General features: G+C 31.9%; 1 protein-coding gene across 1 annotated transcript; it reads left to right on the top strand.

The window, feature by feature from the left end:
* Window positions 1-382: 382 nt before the first annotated feature.
* Window positions 383-18,811, top strand: LOC120146231 (probable E3 ubiquitin-protein ligase HIP1). The gene is made up of 7 exons (XM_039159857.1): window positions 383-386; window positions 4,713-4,720; window positions 14,702-15,635; window positions 15,920-16,114; window positions 16,212-16,363; window positions 17,381-17,491; window positions 18,664-18,811. Exons 3-7 carry the CDS (start codon window positions 14,709-14,711, stop codon window positions 18,722-18,724), a joined length of 1,446 nt encoding a protein of 481 aa, XP_039015788.1. The 5' UTR covers window positions 383-386; window positions 4,713-4,720; window positions 14,702-14,708; the 3' UTR covers window positions 18,725-18,811.
* Window positions 18,812-20,245: the final 1,434 nt, after the last annotated feature.

The following is a 20,245-nucleotide window of genomic DNA, read 5'->3' as shown; positions in this document are numbered from 1 at the left end:
TAAAGTATATGTTTAATCATATTTGAAGAAGATTTAAAGTTGTATTTTGATCAAATGATGATGGAATAAGAATTTGGTTACTGTTATGAGGAATTAGAGATGGATTTATGATATTAAGTAATGGAAATGGATGTTACTGTTTATGTGTTAAGTGACATGATAGAAAGGTTAAAGTAAAATGCAAAATGGAATGAGCGAAAAGATAGAGATGAATTATGGTTAGTGGTTACTATGTATATGATAAGTGACAATAGATGAATGTATAATGGAAAAAGGTAATGAAAGAATTAAAGTAGGGAAATGAGGTTTAGGATAATATGAAAGATTTATTGAAGAGGTGATACGTGGAATGCATTGGAGACGTGTAGACATTATCTTATCTTCCAGTGCAATGAAAATTTGAGGATGAATTTTCTTAAGGGGGGAAGATTTGTAAAATCCCAAACTACGGGTTAGTGACAACATTGTAAAATTTCAGAATATGGTGATTAAAGTATAATAGTTGAATAGTTTAATGATTTATGTGGAAATATTTCCTTAAAGTTGTTAGTAAATATTAAAGGAGTCAAAGGGAAAATGAGCAATTGAACAAGGAAAATAATTAAATAATAATTAATGGGTATTATAATACTCATGTGGAGAATGATTGAAGAGATAAGCTTCCAAGCAATTCTCTTCTACATCTTCTTCTCTTCTCCACGTGAAAGCTCAAAGCAAAGGTGAGTTCTCTGATTTCTTGATTGTTTGTTTATTTTAAGCATGGGTTTTGATCCTTAGATGATAACTAAACTTAAGGAAAGCTTAAGTTATCTTAAAATCAAAAGATAAAGGAGTTATGATAGATCAAAGAAAATGAATTTTAAGTGAAATTTTGAATAATAAGGTTTAAATGAATTTGGAGGATAAATTTGACTTGTCATCTATGATAATAAGAAGTTAAAAGTGTTAGAATTAAGTTTGGATAACATGGAAAATTTGGTATAATTATTGATTTCTATATGGAAAAATAGAATTGTGAGTTTTAAGATGAAATAAATAGATATAAATGAGTTTAAGCATGTATATTTGAGTTAAGAATATGAAAGGGAATGAAACTTGAAGAATTGAAGTTGAAAGAGTGAATTTTCGTGCAATAAACAGTGATTTCTGGGTAGATGCATCGATGCATTAAGAGGTGCATCGATGCATGGATATTTCAAAGTTATTTTGTGTACCGATGCACCCATAGTGCATCGATACACTCCTAAAGGAAAAGCTGAAATTTGGTTTATTAAACTAGCTTGAGTTATTAACATCAAGTTATAAGGTTTAGGCTTTTGATAATCATCTCAGAAATTATATTTATGTAGATATCGAGCTTAAACGAGTTACGAAACAATCGAAGAGTTAAGATTGAATCAAAGCAGACAAGGCTAAGGTGAGTGCAATTTAAATTGTACTTATGTGATTGATCAAACATTGGTTTACGATGAGCAAATGATGGATTTACTATGGTAAGAAGTAACTTATAAAACGTTATGTGATTACTATGCGTGCATTAGTATATAGAAATGGATATATGTTATTATATGTTTATACATACATATGGTATGTGATAGAAGAAAAGAAACATGTGATTATAACATCAATGATTACACGTACATGTGATATGTGACTGAAAAGAAAAGGTATGTGTTTATAAGAGAAAGGATATGAATAAGTAATGTGAATTGTTATAAATGATAATGCCCATGTTATGTGATATGAGAGCTAGGGGTATAGTTGGCATGCCAAGGGTCGAGGGTTTACCTATGTTCTTCGGGACATATGGACTGTTTACCTATGTTCTTCGGGACATATGGACCGTTTACCTATATTCTTCGGGACATATGGATTGTTTACCTATGTTCTTCGGGACATATGGACTGTTTACCTAGGTTCTTCGAAATCTATGGACTGGTCCTTCGGGACATTTATACGAGCTGTGGTGACAACATAATTGTGCACAACCTCAATGTACTCACATACCTTAAGTTCTCAAAAGTATACATGGGCTAATACATGATCTTTAAAGATAATAAATAACTTGATATGATATTATGTGTGCTTTGTTGTAAAATGACATGGATGTCCGATTGTGAGTATTGAAAGGTTCAGTATATGTTTACATGACATAAAGGAATTAATGATAATAATATGAGTATTGATAAGTATTGTAAATGGTATATGCTTTTATATGACATGACAGTATTAATTGTTTATGCATTAATATGAGTAGAGTAATAGCATATGTTTTTATGCCTCACTAAGTCAACGACTTAGCGTGTGATTGTTTCGCGCGTAGGTTCCGAGAAGAGGAAGATTGATAAAAGTTATGCAAGACAGGTCAGTTCCTCCTTTCCAAAGATCAGAAGAAAAGAAATGTATAGTATGTATTTTGTAATAAGGATAGTGGTTTCCATGTAAATAAAGGTTTGAATACGATATGTTTTAATCGGTTTTGTTAAAATCATATGATAGAGTTTTATAATGTTTTTAACGTATTTATGTAAAAGTAACTGCATAGTAATGAAAGGTTATATTTTTATGAAATTATATGGTACTGTTCATACATTATTGTTCAATGTTCATACCATATTTTACTATTCATAAAACGTATATTTTTCTTAATTTGGTTATAACAAATATGATTCAACAATATATTATCATAATTTTTTAAAAAAAGTTCAAATATTTGGATATTTTGTAAGAATGTCATTTTTAAAAGTCGATGTGACATCTTGGACTCGTATTCGGGTCGGATATGGGTTAGGGTGTTACACTAAAGCTTATCAAATATTTAATAAAAGAACTTTAGAGGTAGAAGAGTTTATACATGTTGTTTTCGATGATAATCCCCTTCCGAGGAAGGATTCTTGTATTGATGATGACGTAGGTATCATAAAAATAAATGGCGTTGGACATGACATTGGAAAACCATCATCAAAGGAAGAAATGAAAGATGAAGAAACTCACGATGTTCTTTAGAATTTAACCATTGAAGAAAGGAAGAAATGAAAGATGAAGAAACTCACGATGTTCTTGAGAATTTAACCATTGAAGAAAGGGAAATCCCTTACCTATGAGAATACAACTATGTCAAGGATGGTGAAATTATAGGTGATCCATCAAAAGGAGTAACAACTCGATCTTCTCTTAGAAATATATGTAATTATGTTGCATTTATCTCATGCATAGAGCCTAAGAATATCCAAGAAGCATTAAAAGATTAAAATTGGATTATGGCTATGCAGGAAGAGTTAAATCAATTTGAGAGAAGTAAAGTATGGACATTAGTTGAAAGGCCTAGTAATAAATCTACTGTATGTACTAGATGGGTATTTAGGAATAAGCTTGATGAAAGTGGTAATATAATGAGGAACAAGGATAACTTGTTGCTCAAGGCTATACTCAAGAAGAGGACATAGACTATGATGAAACATACACTCTCGTAGCTAGGATGGAAGCAATAAGAATGTTATTAGCATTTACATGTTTCAATGAAATTAAATTATATCAAATAGATATTAAAAGTGCATTTTTAAATGGTTTTATTAAAGAAAAAGTGTATGTGTAACAACCTTTTGGTTTTGAAGATTCAAAATTTCCAAATCATGTTTTTAAATTGACAAAAGTGTTATATGGTTTAAAACAAGCTCCTAGAGCTTGGTACGAAAGATTGTCAAACTTTTTAATAAAAAAAGGTTTTTCAAAAGGGAAGGTTGACATTACATTGTTTTTAAAGTGAAAAGGTAAAGATTTATTAGTAGTTCAAATTTATGTTGATGATATAATATTTGGATCTACTAAGGATGTTCTTTGCCAAGAATTTTCTAAGCTAATGCAGAGTGAATTCGAGATGAGCATGATGGGGAGCTCTCATTTTTCTTAGGACTCCAAATCAAGCAAAGAAAAGATGACATCTTCATCAATCAAGCAAAATACATCAAGGATGTGCTCAAAAAGTTTGGATTGGAAGATGGAAAACCCCAAGCCACTCCAATGAGCTCATCTACAAAGCTTGACAAAGATGAAAGAGATAAATGTGTATATGTTAAATTATATAGGTCTATGATTGGCTTTTTGCTTTATCTAACCGCAATTATATCAGACATTATGTTTATTGTTTGCTTATGTGCTAGATTTCAATCATGTTCTAAAGAATCACATCTAAAAGCCATTAAGAGAATCTTTAGATACCTTAAGGACACTCCTAATTTAGGACTTTGGTATCATAGAGACTCTAGCTTTAGCTTGCATACCTTTTCTAATACGGATTATGGAGAATGTAAAATAGATAGGAAAAACACCTCCGATACTTGTCAATTCCTAGGAAATATGTTGATTTCATGGTTTTCAAAGAAACAAAACTATGTTGCATTATCTACCACTGAAGCAGAATACATTTCAGCCGATAGTTGTTGTGCACAAGTTTTATGGATGAAACAACAACTTTTAGATTATGGAATTGAAGTTAGTACCATACCTATCAAGTGTGACAATACTAGAGCTATTTGTCTCACTAAAAATCCCATCCAACACTCTAGAACTAAGCACATTGAAATTAGACATCATTTCATTAGAGATCACATCACAAAAGGAGATATAGTTCTAGAATATGTTGATACTTTGCATCAATTTGCAGATATTTTTACAAAACCTTTATATAAAGAAAGATTTTGGACACTTAGGAGAGAATTAGGTTTAACTGACCTATTTTCACTTAGTGTTTAAAATAATTTTAGCACTTTTAATTAGAATTGAAAAATGCTTATAAATATAACACTTTTTAATTGCATTCTATGCTATTAGTTAGGGGGTTTATGATCTTGAGTGAAAATTAATATTATGTTCAAATAAAGTTTAAGGATAGATTTAATTGATTGAACATTGTTAATTTTTGATATATGAGTTGCCAATACCACTAGAGCTAATTAATTTAGCATTTTGAGTGTTTAAATACAAATTTTAACATTTTTGTGCACAGTGTATCGATACACCCTCACTATGTATCGATACACTATGATAGTGTACCGATGCATTCCTTGAATGTGTATCGATACACTCTGCAATGTATCGATACACTCTGCAGTGTACCGATACACCCGTCGGGTTTTGGGTATTAAATCCCTAAAACTAACATTTTATCAAAACCCAAAAACTAAAACCCTCACAGCCGTGCTCCCCTCTCTCACCCTACTCTCAAAAATTACTCAAATCTGATGTTTCAAGTCTGAATCTCTTCGTTCTTCAATATATATCCCTGCTAATAATCATTAAATCGTGCAAACAACATCTAATCTCTCTCAAATCCAAAATTTCAAGGTAAATTTTCTAAAACCACTGTTTTATTAATTTTTGAACTTAGGACTAGATTTGATTAGTTCTAGGTTGAATTATATATCGAGCATTTGTTAGATTGTAGTCTAGAACTATAATCTACAACTAATTTCATCAAAAACACATTATTTTTCAACTTTTTTTTAAATTTTGAAATTAAAATAATAATTTTTTGATTTTAAAATTGTTGTTTTTGATTTAATTATGTTGTTTTCATGAAAACTATAAGTATTATGATTCTTCAAACATAGTTTTCAAATTTTCCCATTAGGATTATTTTAGAGAACCTTGATTATTGAGAATTCGTATTGAGTTTTGGGATTAATTTTATTGTATACATGGGTTTTTAAATTACAGGTAACCCTATCCATTCTAATTCTAATCATGTCTAAATGCCCTAGGTCATCCTCTAGTCGATCTTCAAACCAACCTCAAAATCGACCTCCTATTCCTCCTCCCAATCCAAATCCAAACCCGAACGAACCAGAAATGAGAATTCTAAATTCTTGTTTTAACCAACCTGGTCGTAGACAAGATCTCTACCATATGTTCGTTAATTTATTCCAGTCATATAAAATCTGGGAAGAGCGTATTCCCTCTATCCAAGCTATTGTCGATATGAAATTCAAATATCTTCCTATTCTCAGATCTTGGAAATTTGATAAACTGTTTCAGCTCTAGCCCATTGTTTATCACCAACTAGTCTCCATTTTCTATTCCAATGTGGTTTGTGTTCAAAACGAGTCTCGTACTGAAACCATAGGTATTTTGTCTTATCCCTTAGGCCAATTTGTTTATATTGACTCAGACACAATCGCTTCCAAATTTGGGTTAGATAACATGTGATTAGATAATGAAAGAGAAATTGTGGCTACTCCTTATAAAACCAAAGCTAGTGTAAGTACATTGTTAACCTATCACGAGCGTTTTCTTCACTTAATCATCTCTTGGTGGTTTAGACCATCCGGAGGTAGATTTTCTATGCTTAGAGTACTAGACCTTTGGTGGATACATTGTATCCAAAATAAAAAGAAAATAAATCTGCCACAAATCATCTTTGGTGAGCTAGTAGAAACCATGAACAACGTTCCCTCCAAATATGTAGAAACTTAAGTTTATAGTTGTCTTCTTAACAACTTGTTTATCAAATCCAACCTTAGGGTCTCGCTTGATGTAGGCATCCCGCTTAAGAACCAAATAAATTTCACATCCTTAAGGAAATCGGGATGGTCCGGGGACAAGGATCAATGGGTTGGATCCACCGAGAAAATAGAGGGTGCTAGTTCCTCACGAGCGGCACCTGACACCGGCAACTGATGATGATCCAGAGTTTTAAGAGCTTATGCGAGATATTGAAAATCATGTACCCGATGACGAGCCGGTCCAGCAAGAGGATCAAATGCCTCCATACTTTCGATCGTTTTTGGAGTCATTTGATATGAGGTTTGCATCCATAGAGTCTCATTTAACCGCTATGGGGGCTCAACAATTGGAAATTCAAGCCTATTTTTATTTAATATTCATTTTGCTTTCAAGAACACCATTTGTGCTCTATTGTATTCATTCTTGAGTGTTCTTTCTTTGTTCTAGAATTGTACAAACATCTTTCCTAGTGAGGTTTTTCTGTAAGTTTGCGAAATTTGTATTCTTCTCTTTGGGAGAGAGTGTTCTCAAGAATTTATGGTATAATTCTTGAGGGAGTTGTAAGGTTACTCTTTGTCTTCAAAAGAAAGAACAAATTAGTGAATTTGTTGGAAAATCCTTAGTGTGGTAGCTAAGGTAGTGGACGTAGACTTTGGTTGAGAAAGTCGAATCACTCTAAATCGTTGTGCAAATATTTTCTATTTTTTGCAAAAGCTTTTACCAAATTTTTAATTGCCAATTCACCCCCTCTTGGCTATTTCGTCGATCGATTAACTCAACACGTTCAATCACCCTTGTAGTCACTGTGCTCGAAACCTGTGATTTCTAGTAACAACAACGATTTATTTAACCACTAAAGTAATTTGGTTCGTGTCCTTTAATTATTTTAAAAAATAATTAAATTTTTATTTTTTTTTCTTAAAATCAATTGTTTCTTCTTTCATATCATCATTTATACATAATCATTTATACATATATCCTTACGTCAATACTATAAATTATTTTATCAACATTGATGATAAATTAATTTTCTAAAAGATACACAAATTTTCACGCTCTTAAACCTAAAAAATAATAATAAACAGTAAATATTCATAACTGGAAATTATAATTCATTTAAAACGGCAATTAAACGATGATTAGTTGATTACAAAATGGGTAAATTACACCGTTCCTTACTAAACTATAATCTCTCTCCTATTTTGCTCACCGTACTTTTAATTTTTCTATTTTGCTCACTGAACTTTACAGATTGAATCATTTTGCTCACTCTGCCGCTAATTTTTTAACGACATTGTGACGTGGCACATGAATCAAAATGAAGTAGTCTTTAAAAACTCAAATATACTCTAAATAGCGTCGTTTTGATGAGTAAAATATGAGACAGAGTAAAATTCAATGACTCGTGGTGTAATTTACCCTTTTTCCTTCTTTTCTTCAATTTCTCTTCGTCGGCCACCACGTCATTTTCATTCCAACCACCATCGACCGTAGTAGATGGTGGTCGTTTGGTCCCAAATTTCATGGGTCGTTAGTCTCGGCCCCTTGAGTTCGAATCTGATGGTTGTTTCACTGGAAAATATCCCAAAACCCGTGAATTTGGACTGAAACGTTTCAGTTTCCTCACTTTCAATCTCAAATTTGTGAACTTCGGAGCAAGTTCCCACAAAATGGAGGTCATATTCGGACTCAAGGTGTCAAGGCAAAGCGACCCATCCCATTTTGGGACCAAACGACCGCCATCTATGGCGATCGGCGACGGACGAAGCCGGATTTTATTCATTTTTAATTATTTTATATATTAAATAATAATAAAAATACCACATCATCAGCTGTTAGGGAGAAAACAGTCGAGTGAGCAAAAATAATTCAATCTGTAAAGTTCAGTGAGCAAAATAGAAAAATTGAAAATACGGTGAGTAAAATAGGAGAGAGAGTATAGTTCAGTAAGAAACGATATAATTTACCCTTACAAAATTGATAAAAAAAACTAGAAGTGTTCATTATTAAAATGATTAATAAAAAATAAGTGCCCAAACTATGCATCGAAAAATGTCTTAGTGTCTAAAGAACTAAAAAAAATGCCTAATGTTTCAAACGTTATATTTTTAGGTGCTCGGACGTTAATCACCATTAAAAATTCATGTTAAGTGTCACGTGTCACGTTATGGTAATTTTGAGAATTTATTTAAAAAATTTAAAAAATAAAAATACTTTTTTGTAAAAAAAAAAAAGCAAAAACACCCTTGCTCCCTCCCCTCTCCCTCTTCTCCCTTCCACATTCCCCCTTCCATAGTCGTCGATCGACTGAAGGTAATCATCACAGCCACCATAATCAACACCGACTTCGATCCATGATCAAACCTCCATTGACCTTTCATCGTATATGACACCGTTTGTCGTGAAAAACGTTCAAAGGTTCATTGAATACCATCACCGTTCTTCGTCGATCCAATCTGATTCCGACGTTCATAACCCACACCGCCTCCGCCATTCAAACCACCATGTAATTCTGATCAAAACCCAACCTTTCGACAATGAAGATGATGGTTGCCTACCGTTTGGGTTGGGAAATTGAAATTGGGAATTAGAGATTTGGATTTTGGGGATTTTAGATTTAGAGATTTTGGGTGACGGTAAAGACGACGATTGATCAATAGATGGGTGGCAATGGGTGGGTGATCGTTCGGCGATGATGATGGTGGCCGGAGATGGTCGACGACAGTAGGTAATGAGGGTTAAAATGAGAGATTTTATTTTTTTGGGTTTTTTATAATTTCAATAAAAAAATTGCGTTTTAATAAATTTTTTATTTAAAAACAATATTTTTATTATTAAAAAATAAAAAATAAATTGTAGATACCTAAAAAATAATTGAGAAAATGCTGACACCTATTTCTAACAAAAACTCTTATACACTAAAACGTTTTCATAGAAATAGTTTGTAGGCTAATTTTTTATTAAACCTTATTAAAACAGCAAAGATATAGAGACAGCTTAGTTTAGTCAAAGAGATGAAAATAACAATCTAAGAAAGAGAAAGGCTAAATGCTCCATTGCCCTGAGTTATAATATTTGTACTGAGTTATATTAAAAAATATTTTGAGACGTTTTACTCTTCAACTATAAATCTTTATCTCATTTGTCTCAAATCATTAATACCGTTGAAAATGAAATTCAAGACCAATCATAATATGTCACATCATTATTTTATTCTAATTTTCTTTTTTCTAATATAAAAATAAGTTAAAAATAAAATAAATAATATTTTAATAATTAAAAAATAAAAGTCCATTTACTCTTGTTTCCTCCTTTCCTTCCTCCCACCTAGGCCTGTAAACGAACCGAACGCACACGAACGGAGGTATGTTCATGTTCGTTCATTTAATAAATAAACAAACACGAACATAAACGAATAATTTTTTTTTGTTCATGTTCGTTTATTAAGGAATATAACTTGTTCATGTTCGTTCATTTAATAAATTAACGAACATAAACGAACAAGAACATAAATGAACACGAACATAAACAAACATAAACGTTGGAGACCCTACCTTCCATTATTCTTTCATGAAAAATAGTCGACAATGCAAATCAACCAAATCTACAGTGATAAATAGCGTAAGAGCTGATTAGCATTGATGAAATGTTTGAAGATATCAAATATTTCGATCGATCTTTTAAAGATATTAAATGATTCACACGACTTTAATTTAACGATATAACATTTATCTTAGTGGTCTATGATTACATATGAACAATCATTTTTCACTACGTTATTCTAATAAATTCGCCTGCTAAAAGTTTTGTGACATCAATGTCAGATTTTAGTGAGGTTTGTTAATAATGATCCTTTCCGTTGGCAGAGTAGAAAATTTAACCGCATTAAGATTTCGAACAGTACAAATTGAACTATAAGGCAATAACATAGATCCAAATCCCTTCGATACTACATATCGTAACTGATATTATTGCTAAACCACGTTCAAAATTTTAATGTACCTAAAGTCTACTCCACAACTAAAGGTTACACAAGAACTATGAAAACACAAGTTCATTATCAAAGTGTATTTTCTACTTATTAAGGGGTTCTTCTGTAAAACCCATTACTTTCGCTATTACACTCTTTTTCAGAAATAACATAGAAACCTTTGTTTTGTTTTCTGGCAAATTCTATATATTTTTCTCTTTACTGATGCTCATTTACTTCCGATTGTTACCTTTATCTTCCCATCTATTTCTAGAAAAAGTATGATGTTTTCTTGAGTTTTAGATGTGAAGATACCCGTAATAACTTTACATATCAACTATTAAGCCAAATAAAACAGAGAAAGAGATGAAAACATACCTGTAAAACTTTAGATTGCACTATAATATAACTTGTTTTGAAGCTTTCAGCGATCGTCTCGACTCTCTAGTGAAGACTAGGGTTTAGAAAAAAAAGGGGGAAATGAATATAGGTGCAAGGTGCCTCACGGGTTAACATATTAGATTTAATCTCCAGATAAAATTAGGTTAATTATGGAGTTGGTCATCAGAATATCAGATTAATTAATATTTTTAAGATACTTACAAATTGATCACCAAAATTGATTTAAGAAGATTGAGTTAAACATAAATGAATAAACATAAACGAACAAAACCGAACGAACATAACCGAACGTTCACTAATATTTGATGTAGTGATGCGGTTTGTTCCGATTGATCCATAAATTTTATTTGGGTAAACTACTACAATGGTCACTAATATTTGAGTAAGTTTTGTTTTTATCAATTATATTTCAAAAGTTACAAATAGGTCACTAATGTTATCCTTTGTTATAAATTGGTCCCTCGCCGTTAACAGGCGTGACGGAAAAACACACGTAGGCTGTTAAAAACAGTTAACAGGCTTACCTGGATGGTATAATTACACAAATAATTTATGTTATTTATATATTCTTTCAATTTGATCCTAGTTTTAATAAATTAAAATATATTTATTTTTAATTCTTATAAATAATGATATACTTTTAAAAATGAAAATCAAAAATTTAAAATTAGTTATAAAAACAAAAAAAATATCATTTTTTAATGTTAGGGTGAACTAATAAAAACAAAAAAATCAACTTTTTTTTTAATAAAATTAACAATTTTTTCTTCCCAAACTTTTTTTAAAATAAATATTAATATTAAAATCTTGTTTGTGGATAAATTTTTTCATTCGGTGCATAAATTTTTTTAAAATTAATTTTATTAAGTATTTTATTTTATGAACAGTCTTATAATTTAATTTGTCATTAAATCTTTTAAATTAAATTTTATCTCATGATAAATATTTTAATAATAATTTTGTATCCCTAAATCTAAAAAAACCCAAATGAAATTAAAAAAATCCCTCACTTTAAACTCTTTGCTCGCTCCCCAGTTTTGAATGATTACAAATAGTTCCTAAATCACTGTAAGTTCTCTTTCTCATTCTCCAATTTTCAGTTGATGTCCGGCAATTAGTCCTCGATTCTCTTTAGTTTGACTGCTTTGAATTTTGAAATTTGACGAGATTTTCAATTTTTAGATTTAGGATTGTTTCCCATCCAAATCGAAAATCTTATTAAATTAATTTGATCCTAGTTTTAATTAACGTGATGATATAAAAACAAAAATTTAATAATAATATTATCATTGATATGATGAAAAATTAACGTGATTAGAAATTAATAAGCACATAGGTCGTGAAATTATTTAGGGAATTGACCGAACTGCATCCGAAGTAACTCGTGATGATATCATCGGCACCTAGTAAATTTTTGAAGCCCCTCCCTCTTCATGATTCAAGAAAAAAACCTTAATTTCCAAGTAACATGAAAATATTACTTAATTTCCATGATTCAAGAAAAAAAACTTAATTTCCAAGTAAATTTTCGTCCAAAATTTTAATTTAATATTACTTGAAGTGATATGAAAATATAAAATTCAATATTCAAGCTAAAAATAATATACCAGACAAAAGTTTCATAACATGAAATGATAAATTTGTGAATGTACATTTATGTATTTCCCAAAAAGATGCTATATCGAAGCACGAGAAAATACATGAATACCAATAATGTTAAGGGGCTCTCAATAAGACGACATAAATCTATTTATGAAATATTTACAATCATTAGAAATCGAAATCTCTATGGCTTTTTTGCAGATAGAGGCAATCGAAGCTCCAAAATGAATTAGGGATAGGCACCCATTTACACTACCTAATGAATTCATCGTGATAAAGCAAATGCGGTCGTATCATATGATATAACACGAGCTGAAAATTTACTTTTCCTTGGGCAGAAGCCAGACATTCGACCGATTTATTTTTATTATCTCGGATATATCCTTCGGATGGATTCAATTTGTTTCTTCTTGTGGTTGAAATGAATTCTATCACGAATCTATAACGAACTAGTTCGACTTGACGATTATCGGAAGAATAAAATCTCCATTAGTTACCCAATCTACAAAGCTCTCGGAATATTCACCGATGATATCATCACGAGTAACTTCGGATGCAGTTCTGTCCATTGCCTAAACAATTTCATGACCTATGTGCTTATTAAGTTTTCATCATATCAATAATAATAATTAAATTTACAATTTATGTTGTGATAAAATTTAATTTAAAAGATTTAAATTAAATTATAAGTCTATTCATAAAATGAAGACTTAATAAAATTAATTTTAAAAAATTTATGCATCGAGTGAAATTTTCTCTTCACAAACAAGATTTTAATATTAGTATTTATTTAAAAAAATAAAAAAGATTTTAATATTAGTATTGGGGAAGAAAAAATGTTAATTTTATTAAAAAAAACGTATTTTTCTATTTTTATTAGTTTACCCTAACATTAAAAAATTAATTTTTTTATTTTTATAACTAATTTTAAATTTTTGATTTCCTTTTTTTAAATATATCATTATTTATAAGAATTAAAAATAAATATATTTTAATTTATTAAAAATAGGATCAAATTGAAATAATATATAAATAACATGGATTATTTTGTAATTATACCATCCAAATAAGCATGTTAATTGCTCTTAACAGGCCACGTGTGTTTTCCGTTACGCCGCCTGTTAACTTCGAGTGACTAATTTATAACAAATGATAACACTTATGACCGATTTATAACTTTTAAAACATAATTGATGAAAACGAAAACTTATCCAAACATTAGTAACCATTGAGTAGTTTACCCTTTTATTTTTAATGATGTTATCGATTTGGAGTAAATGGACTAACAATTTATAATTGAAATAATAAAGCATTTTAAAAAACACTTTACAAATGATATAATTGAGATACGACATTTAAGCCAAAGAGAAAATATATTAAAGGGTGTTTGGTTCAAGGATTATGTGATTCTCATGGATGAGAATTTCATATTCTTATGTTTGGTTGGCCGGGAATCTCATTACCGGTAATATTTTATTATTAATAGTAGATTTTTTGGGGTATATTACCGGGAATGTCATTACCTCCCTTCCCTTAAGTATTGTAACATTACCGGCGTTTTGGACTAAAATACCCTTATTTTTTATTTTTTTTCAAAAATATCATTCTTCTGTCATTGAATAATAAAAATTCTACAAATGTTAAATTTAAATTTATCCTTAAATTATTTTAAATTTAAAAAAAATCTATAATTAAAATTTTATATGAAGTTTAAGATTAAAAAAATTACCCTTTCATTAAACCTTTTTTATATTTTTAGTTTTGTAAAAAAAATTATATAAATATTATGAATTTAATTTTTAAAAGAAAATATATAAATATTTTACAATTTGTAATATTATACAAATATATAATAAGAATAATTTGGTCAAATATACATTCAATAATCTTTTATTCCTTTAACCAAACACGATAATCTTACATTTCTGATCGAGCACAAAATACAACATTCCCGTAATCCTATTCCCAGATAATCTTTTATTCTCGACCAAATTTAAACTTTTAAATTTCTTATTGAAGCCGCGACTTCATCGTCCAGATCTAATCTGAAATCAGAAACACCATCCGTAAATAATGTATCTCATTTGAACTCCGCTTGTAATTTGTGAAGAGAATGCGTCCCTTTTTTTGTCTAGCATTATCATGAAGATGGAAATGACGTAATTTTAGGCTTTGATTTTGTTCCCATTTCCTTTTTTGTTTTGTTTTGTTTTGTTTGTGATTTAGGTTGAAGATGGGATCCGGTGGGAGCAAGGGTTCTTGCAGAGGAGGAGCTTCCTCGTCCAGAAGATCTATTGGGAAGAACCGGGTTTTCCAATCCTCTTGCCTCGGACCGCCTTCTGGATCTGCTGAATCCCGTAATAAAGACTACGGCTCTAATTTCGCCAACCGGATCCGGAGAGAACCGGAATCTGAGCCGGTTCAGGTCAAAAGAGAATGTTCTAGGAAGGTTAAGGGTGAAGCGGTATCTGATTACGAAATGCCGCTGCCATGCATATCTTCCAGTGGTGGTAGCAACTCCGCCAGAGCCACCACCGCAGCAGTGCATCACTCTTCTTCTCGTTGCCTCTCCGGCTTTAGCTTCCTTCCGCGTAATGTTAGTTTCAGATTAAGCAGAGCTAATAGTTTGGATTCGTCTAGGGCATATCCTTCAAATCTTGCGATATTGAATCCGGATGACAACTCCGAGACATTTGAAGAACGTCCACAACAACTTCCCCAAAATTCTTCTTCTTCTGTAAATTTATATTCTCCCGTAATCTTCCATGATGCGGGCACAGATAGGGATAGGGATAGACGTATTGGAGTTGGAAGTCGAGAGCCCGCTGAAAGGAATGTACGTTTTAGCAGAACACTGAGCGTTGGAAGGCTTCGTGACCGTGTTCTTCGTAGAGCTTCCTTATCAGATTTCTCGTTCTGCCCTTTACAGCAAAACATCAATCAAACTCACGCATTTGCAGCGGATATAGAGTCACAGCAATCGGCTAACTCTTCTTCCACATCCACATCTACATCCACTGCCCCCATTATCACCAACAATCCCGTTTTTAACATTCAGCACCTTGAAGTTGAAAATTCACGATCTAGAGAAGCTAGCTATCACGATTTACTCGAGCACAGATCCAATTTCCTTGAAAGGAGGAGAAGAATACGATCTCAGGTTTGTAATCTTCGAACTTAATATCTGATGTTTACTGAATTATGCAGATAACATCTCATCAACCTCTGTTGAACTGCACATTCTTCTTTAACATTTCGAATACAAAAATTGCTATGGCTAACAATTTTTCCTAGTGCTTTATTTGTATCTCATTGTGTCTGCTTCTTCTTTAGGTTTTTCCTGCTTTCATTCTGCCATAAGTTGATTGAATATTGTTCCTCAGTGAAAGGTGATGCTTATTTTTATCTGTTTCCTTTAGTTACTGACCTATGTGACTGCTTTAGGTTCGAGCTCTTCAACGGCTAGGAAGCCGTTTTGAGAACTTCTCCGGACATGAAAGGTCTTGTATATTATCTGGTCAACATCGAACTGGTCGATGCACTTGCCGTGTAAATAATCGAGATTCCAATTCAAATGATGAGACAAGTGCCAGGGCTAGTATATCCAGAATTGTTATGTTAGCTGAAGCATTATTTGAGGTGATTTGAATTTGTTATGTTGGCCTTCTCTGGGTGGATCAACCTTCTTTCTCTTGCACATATCTCTCGGAGTTAAATTTCTATGCATTTTAACTAGGTTCTGGATGAAATTCACCAGCAATCCGTGGTTTTATCATCACGACCTTCTGTATCTTCAATTGGTTCTGTTCCTGCACCTAATGAAGTTGTGGAATTACTTCCTCTCAAAGTATACAAGTCGCACAAACTTCATAATGATGAAGCTGCACAGTAAGTATTATTTTTCGTCTGCTATTTGAAAAATGTGAAGCACACTTGAAAAATTGTCTCCGAGAGATAGTTGAAGATTACATTTAACTGCATATGCCTCGACTTTAAATGGATCTGCAATGAAAGTATACGTGGTTGACTTTTTAGCTCATTGTAAGTTATAAAAACATAATCAGTTTAGAAAGAAGTGAAAGCTTTCTAAACTACAATATGTTTGTAGACTGATAATGAGTCTTCTTGATCTATATATCAAACTATAATTAAGCTAATGACGATATGAGCCTCAGATGATAAGGTAGCTGAAAATTTTCTTTTCTTGGGATTATTTAATGCAGAATGGCTTGAAATCAATATTCAATCAGCTAATTTAGTACATTAAGTGCACCCCAAAAGAATGATCTAGTTCATTATCATGGAGGAAATGAAGTTTGGGCTCTGTATGGAAGTTAACTGTTAAAGCATGCTTCCAAGTTATAGTCACTAGTAGGCTCAAGAAGGTTTGGCGTCTAACAAGTAACAATCAAGTAGGTCTATTACTGGCTGACCTCATTGGTAATCCTTTGTGTGGATTCACGAGCCTAATTCTATGTAAAATGTGGAATTGAAATTTAATGGCATGATTTCTCAAGTCAATGACTTACAAAAGAAGGAATAATTAATTTAATTATCCATTCATTAATCCCCAATATTGGTTGAGATGAGTTCCATATGCAATTTTCCTGTCTAGAGGACTCCAATTTTACTTTAATCAATTATGTTTTTCCAGCTACAAGCCTACAAATAACATGTAAATTTGAAATATAAACAAAAACCTGGAGTAATATGCATAGATATCATGGATGTAAACTGGAGATGTGAAGTTATCACTTGAAGTATCTAGAATAAAAGCTTTAATATCCTCTAGGGCTGAGCAAAAATTTCCAAGAAAGCTGAAAACAATGCAACTTCATATGGAATTAGTCTGCAACGAGGCATCTTTTGTTTCTTAATTTTTTGTCTTTTATATTCAATGAACAGATGTTACATATGCCTTGTGGAGTATGAGGAGGGGGATAGCATGCGGATATTGCCTTGTAATCATGAATTCCACAGAACTTGTATAGACAAGTGGCTCAAGGAGATTCACAGGTATACAAGACTGACAACTATTATTGCAATTCATTTGTAAGTTAACGATTAAGGGTGTGCTAGATATCTTATAAAAAAAAGGGTGTGCTAGATAAAATAGGCTTGCCATTTCTTCCCCTGAAGTAGAACATGGGTGCACTCCACATTTTAGGCTATCAAGTAAGAATATTGAAGCAAACCAGAAAGAAGTCGCATGATATTTGAAAGAGTTGTTAATATTCCCCTTTGAAATTTTGAAGAAATGCATTTTTTATGTTATGTGGTGAATGGTGATGTAACATATATAAAACTGCCAAAGGGTAATGCTTGGTCTTTGAGCATTGGAATTGCATGCTGTAATCTTTCCTTCTCATCAATCTACCTCTTGTTTTCCTTTCATGTAATTCCCCTAGGAAATTATCTGTCAAATGCTACCTATCAAAGTTTTGTCGATCCTTTATGTGACTGTGAAGGTTGTCTTATACTTGCCGCCTAACCTTGTGGTAAAATGTGTGGAGAATTAGATTCCTTCATTCCATTAACATAACTTGTGATGTATCCACTGTCTTTTAATTATTTTTGGCTGGATAGAGCCTTGCGTGACTTTTACTATCGACACTTTCAATGTGTAAGAATTGCAATAAAATCTTGGAAAGTCCTTTTATGAAGTTTGTGCACTTTGCCTCACTGGTTTTATATATTTGTTGGTAAAACAAGGTGTGTTCACTTGCATAGTATCTGCAAGACCGTAACTCCCATAGAGGCTTTCCCAGTGTGTACCATTGACCAATTTTTCCAAACTCTGAAAATGTTTAAAAACAAGGGCCTGTTTGGTTTGGGAAATGTTTTTCATTTTCTATCACCACTTTTTACTTCAATATTGTGATAAATAAAAGAAGGTACATCAACTAAGTTTGGTAAATGGGAAAACAAGGTTTCTGAGTTACAGTTAAAACCAAGAATTTCCCCATTTTATTATTTGCTTTATTTTGTTGATCATGTATAGATTAAAACTGGAAAATGTTTTCCAAAACTCAACTAGTTATTTTCTTTCCTACTGAATGCCATCTTGGATTCTTGGGTGGTGGAATTGGTTTCCTTTCTTTTCTTTTCACCCATTTATGCTACTTTTATTGCAATAGGATTATTGTGTTTTTGGCCTTAGGGATGTCCTGACATGTTATGGCTTGCAGGGTGTGCCCTCTTTGCCGTGGCGATATCTGCAGACACGATTTGGTGGCTGTGGAGAACTGAGCTTGCAGTTTTACTCCATACTTCCCGAGGAGCATTGGCAGCCATGTAGATAGTAAGCTCTAAACCCTGGTGACAAAATGGAAGAAATAGGAAGAAAAAGAGAGATAGATCGGTAATCTCGATCGTGATGCTTAGGAAATTTGGGTTCTCTGTTTTGCAGCCTGCATGATCTGTGGATGATCACTTTTGGCTGCAAAAGGAAAATATGATTGTGGGTCGGGAGAAATGTGGTGAACTTGCCCTTTGCAGTGTCCTTTGGGCTATAAGAGGGAAGGGGATGGGGAGAGGGAGAAGGAATTGGCTGCTCAATTTGTTGATGTTTACTAAGAAATATTATTACTACTTCAATGCTCAACGAAAGGAAAGTCGCTTTGCGTATTGCTAACAATTTGTCGTTTCCATTCAACATTTGACATCAGCAGCGAGCCGTTTTCATGATTAAATTTTTAAGATATGTGCTACTTTGGCTTTTAATTTCTTTTTTTTACAAGTTCGTGGTAGTTGGAGGAAGTGTCATTTTAAATCAATACAAATGTCTTAAAGTAGTGATATTTTTGAAGAAAATTATTACTTTCAAAAACGTATTTACTGCTCCTAAATTTCTACCCCTTAATATTAAAAAAAACAATATTCACATTTAATAACTTAACTAGATGATTTCCCATCAATAAAAAATTAGTAGGATAATTTATATATTATGATTATCTAAAAACATTTTATGGGGATAATCGAAGGATAATGCTCATTCAAAGACATTTAATTCACATGTATGTAAATCTCCTATTTTCAAAACCTATCTATATGATATATATATATATATATATATCAGTCTTTTCCCTCAGTTCAAATATTTACAAGCCAGGGCCTGCATTAATCAAACATCATACATACATGGCTGAGTGGATATACATTATATTAATTAGGGTAAATTATGTATTTAGTTACCCACCTATTCTTGCAATTCCATTTCAGTCATCAAATATATATTTTTTCAAAATCATACTTAATGTTACGCTTTCATTTCGTTTTGGTCGCCAGCCACTAAAAAATAAATAGAACTATTGACATGACATTTTTTTTAAATTTTTTCAATGACGATTTGGCATTACCTTAAGGTGACACATCAACATCACCGCTAATTTTTTAACGGGTGCTCAAAACGTAAAGCTATGCATAATTTTTTGGAAAAAAAGAACTAAGACCAAAATGAAACTGCGGGAATAGATGAGTGACTAAATACGTAGTTTACCCTATTAATTAAGGTGGACCTGAATGAATCATACAGCCTTCCTTGGAAGTGAATTAGCTTAAGTGGAATTTGTAATATCCCAAAGTTTGAAACAAAAAATAGTTGAGTAACCAAAATAGAACAAAAATGATAGTTGGATACTAAACGAGTATAATTAACCAAAAAATTAAAGATGAAACTAAAGTTTCATCATAAACTAATGCCACATCAATATTGAGAAATAATAATAAAAATATCATGTCAGTATCACATTAATCTTCTAACAGCGAGTG

The sequence above is a fragment of the Hibiscus syriacus genome, unplaced genomic scaffold (genome assembly GCF_006381635.1).
Source record: "Hibiscus syriacus cultivar Baekdansim isolate YM2019G1 unplaced genomic scaffold, ASM638163v2 tig00110904_pilon, whole genome shotgun sequence".
In the NCBI taxonomy this organism is placed as follows: Eukaryota; Viridiplantae; Streptophyta; class Magnoliopsida; order Malvales; family Malvaceae; genus Hibiscus; species Hibiscus syriacus.
This window is presented reverse-complemented; position numbering and strand designations above follow the sequence as displayed.

Coding starts and splice junctions, on each gene's coding strand:
- LOC120146231 (XM_039159857.1), top strand. CDS start 14,709: ATGGGATCCGGTGGGAGCAAGGGTTCTTGCAGAGGAGGAGCTTCCTCG. Junction 15,636..15,919: donor GGAGAAGAATACGATCTCAG/GTTTGTAATCTT, acceptor TGACTGCTTTAG/GTTCGAGCTCTTCAACGGCT. Junction 17,492..18,663: donor TGGCTCAAGGAGATTCACAG/GTATACAAGACT, acceptor TATGGCTTGCAG/GGTGTGCCCTCTTTGCCGTG.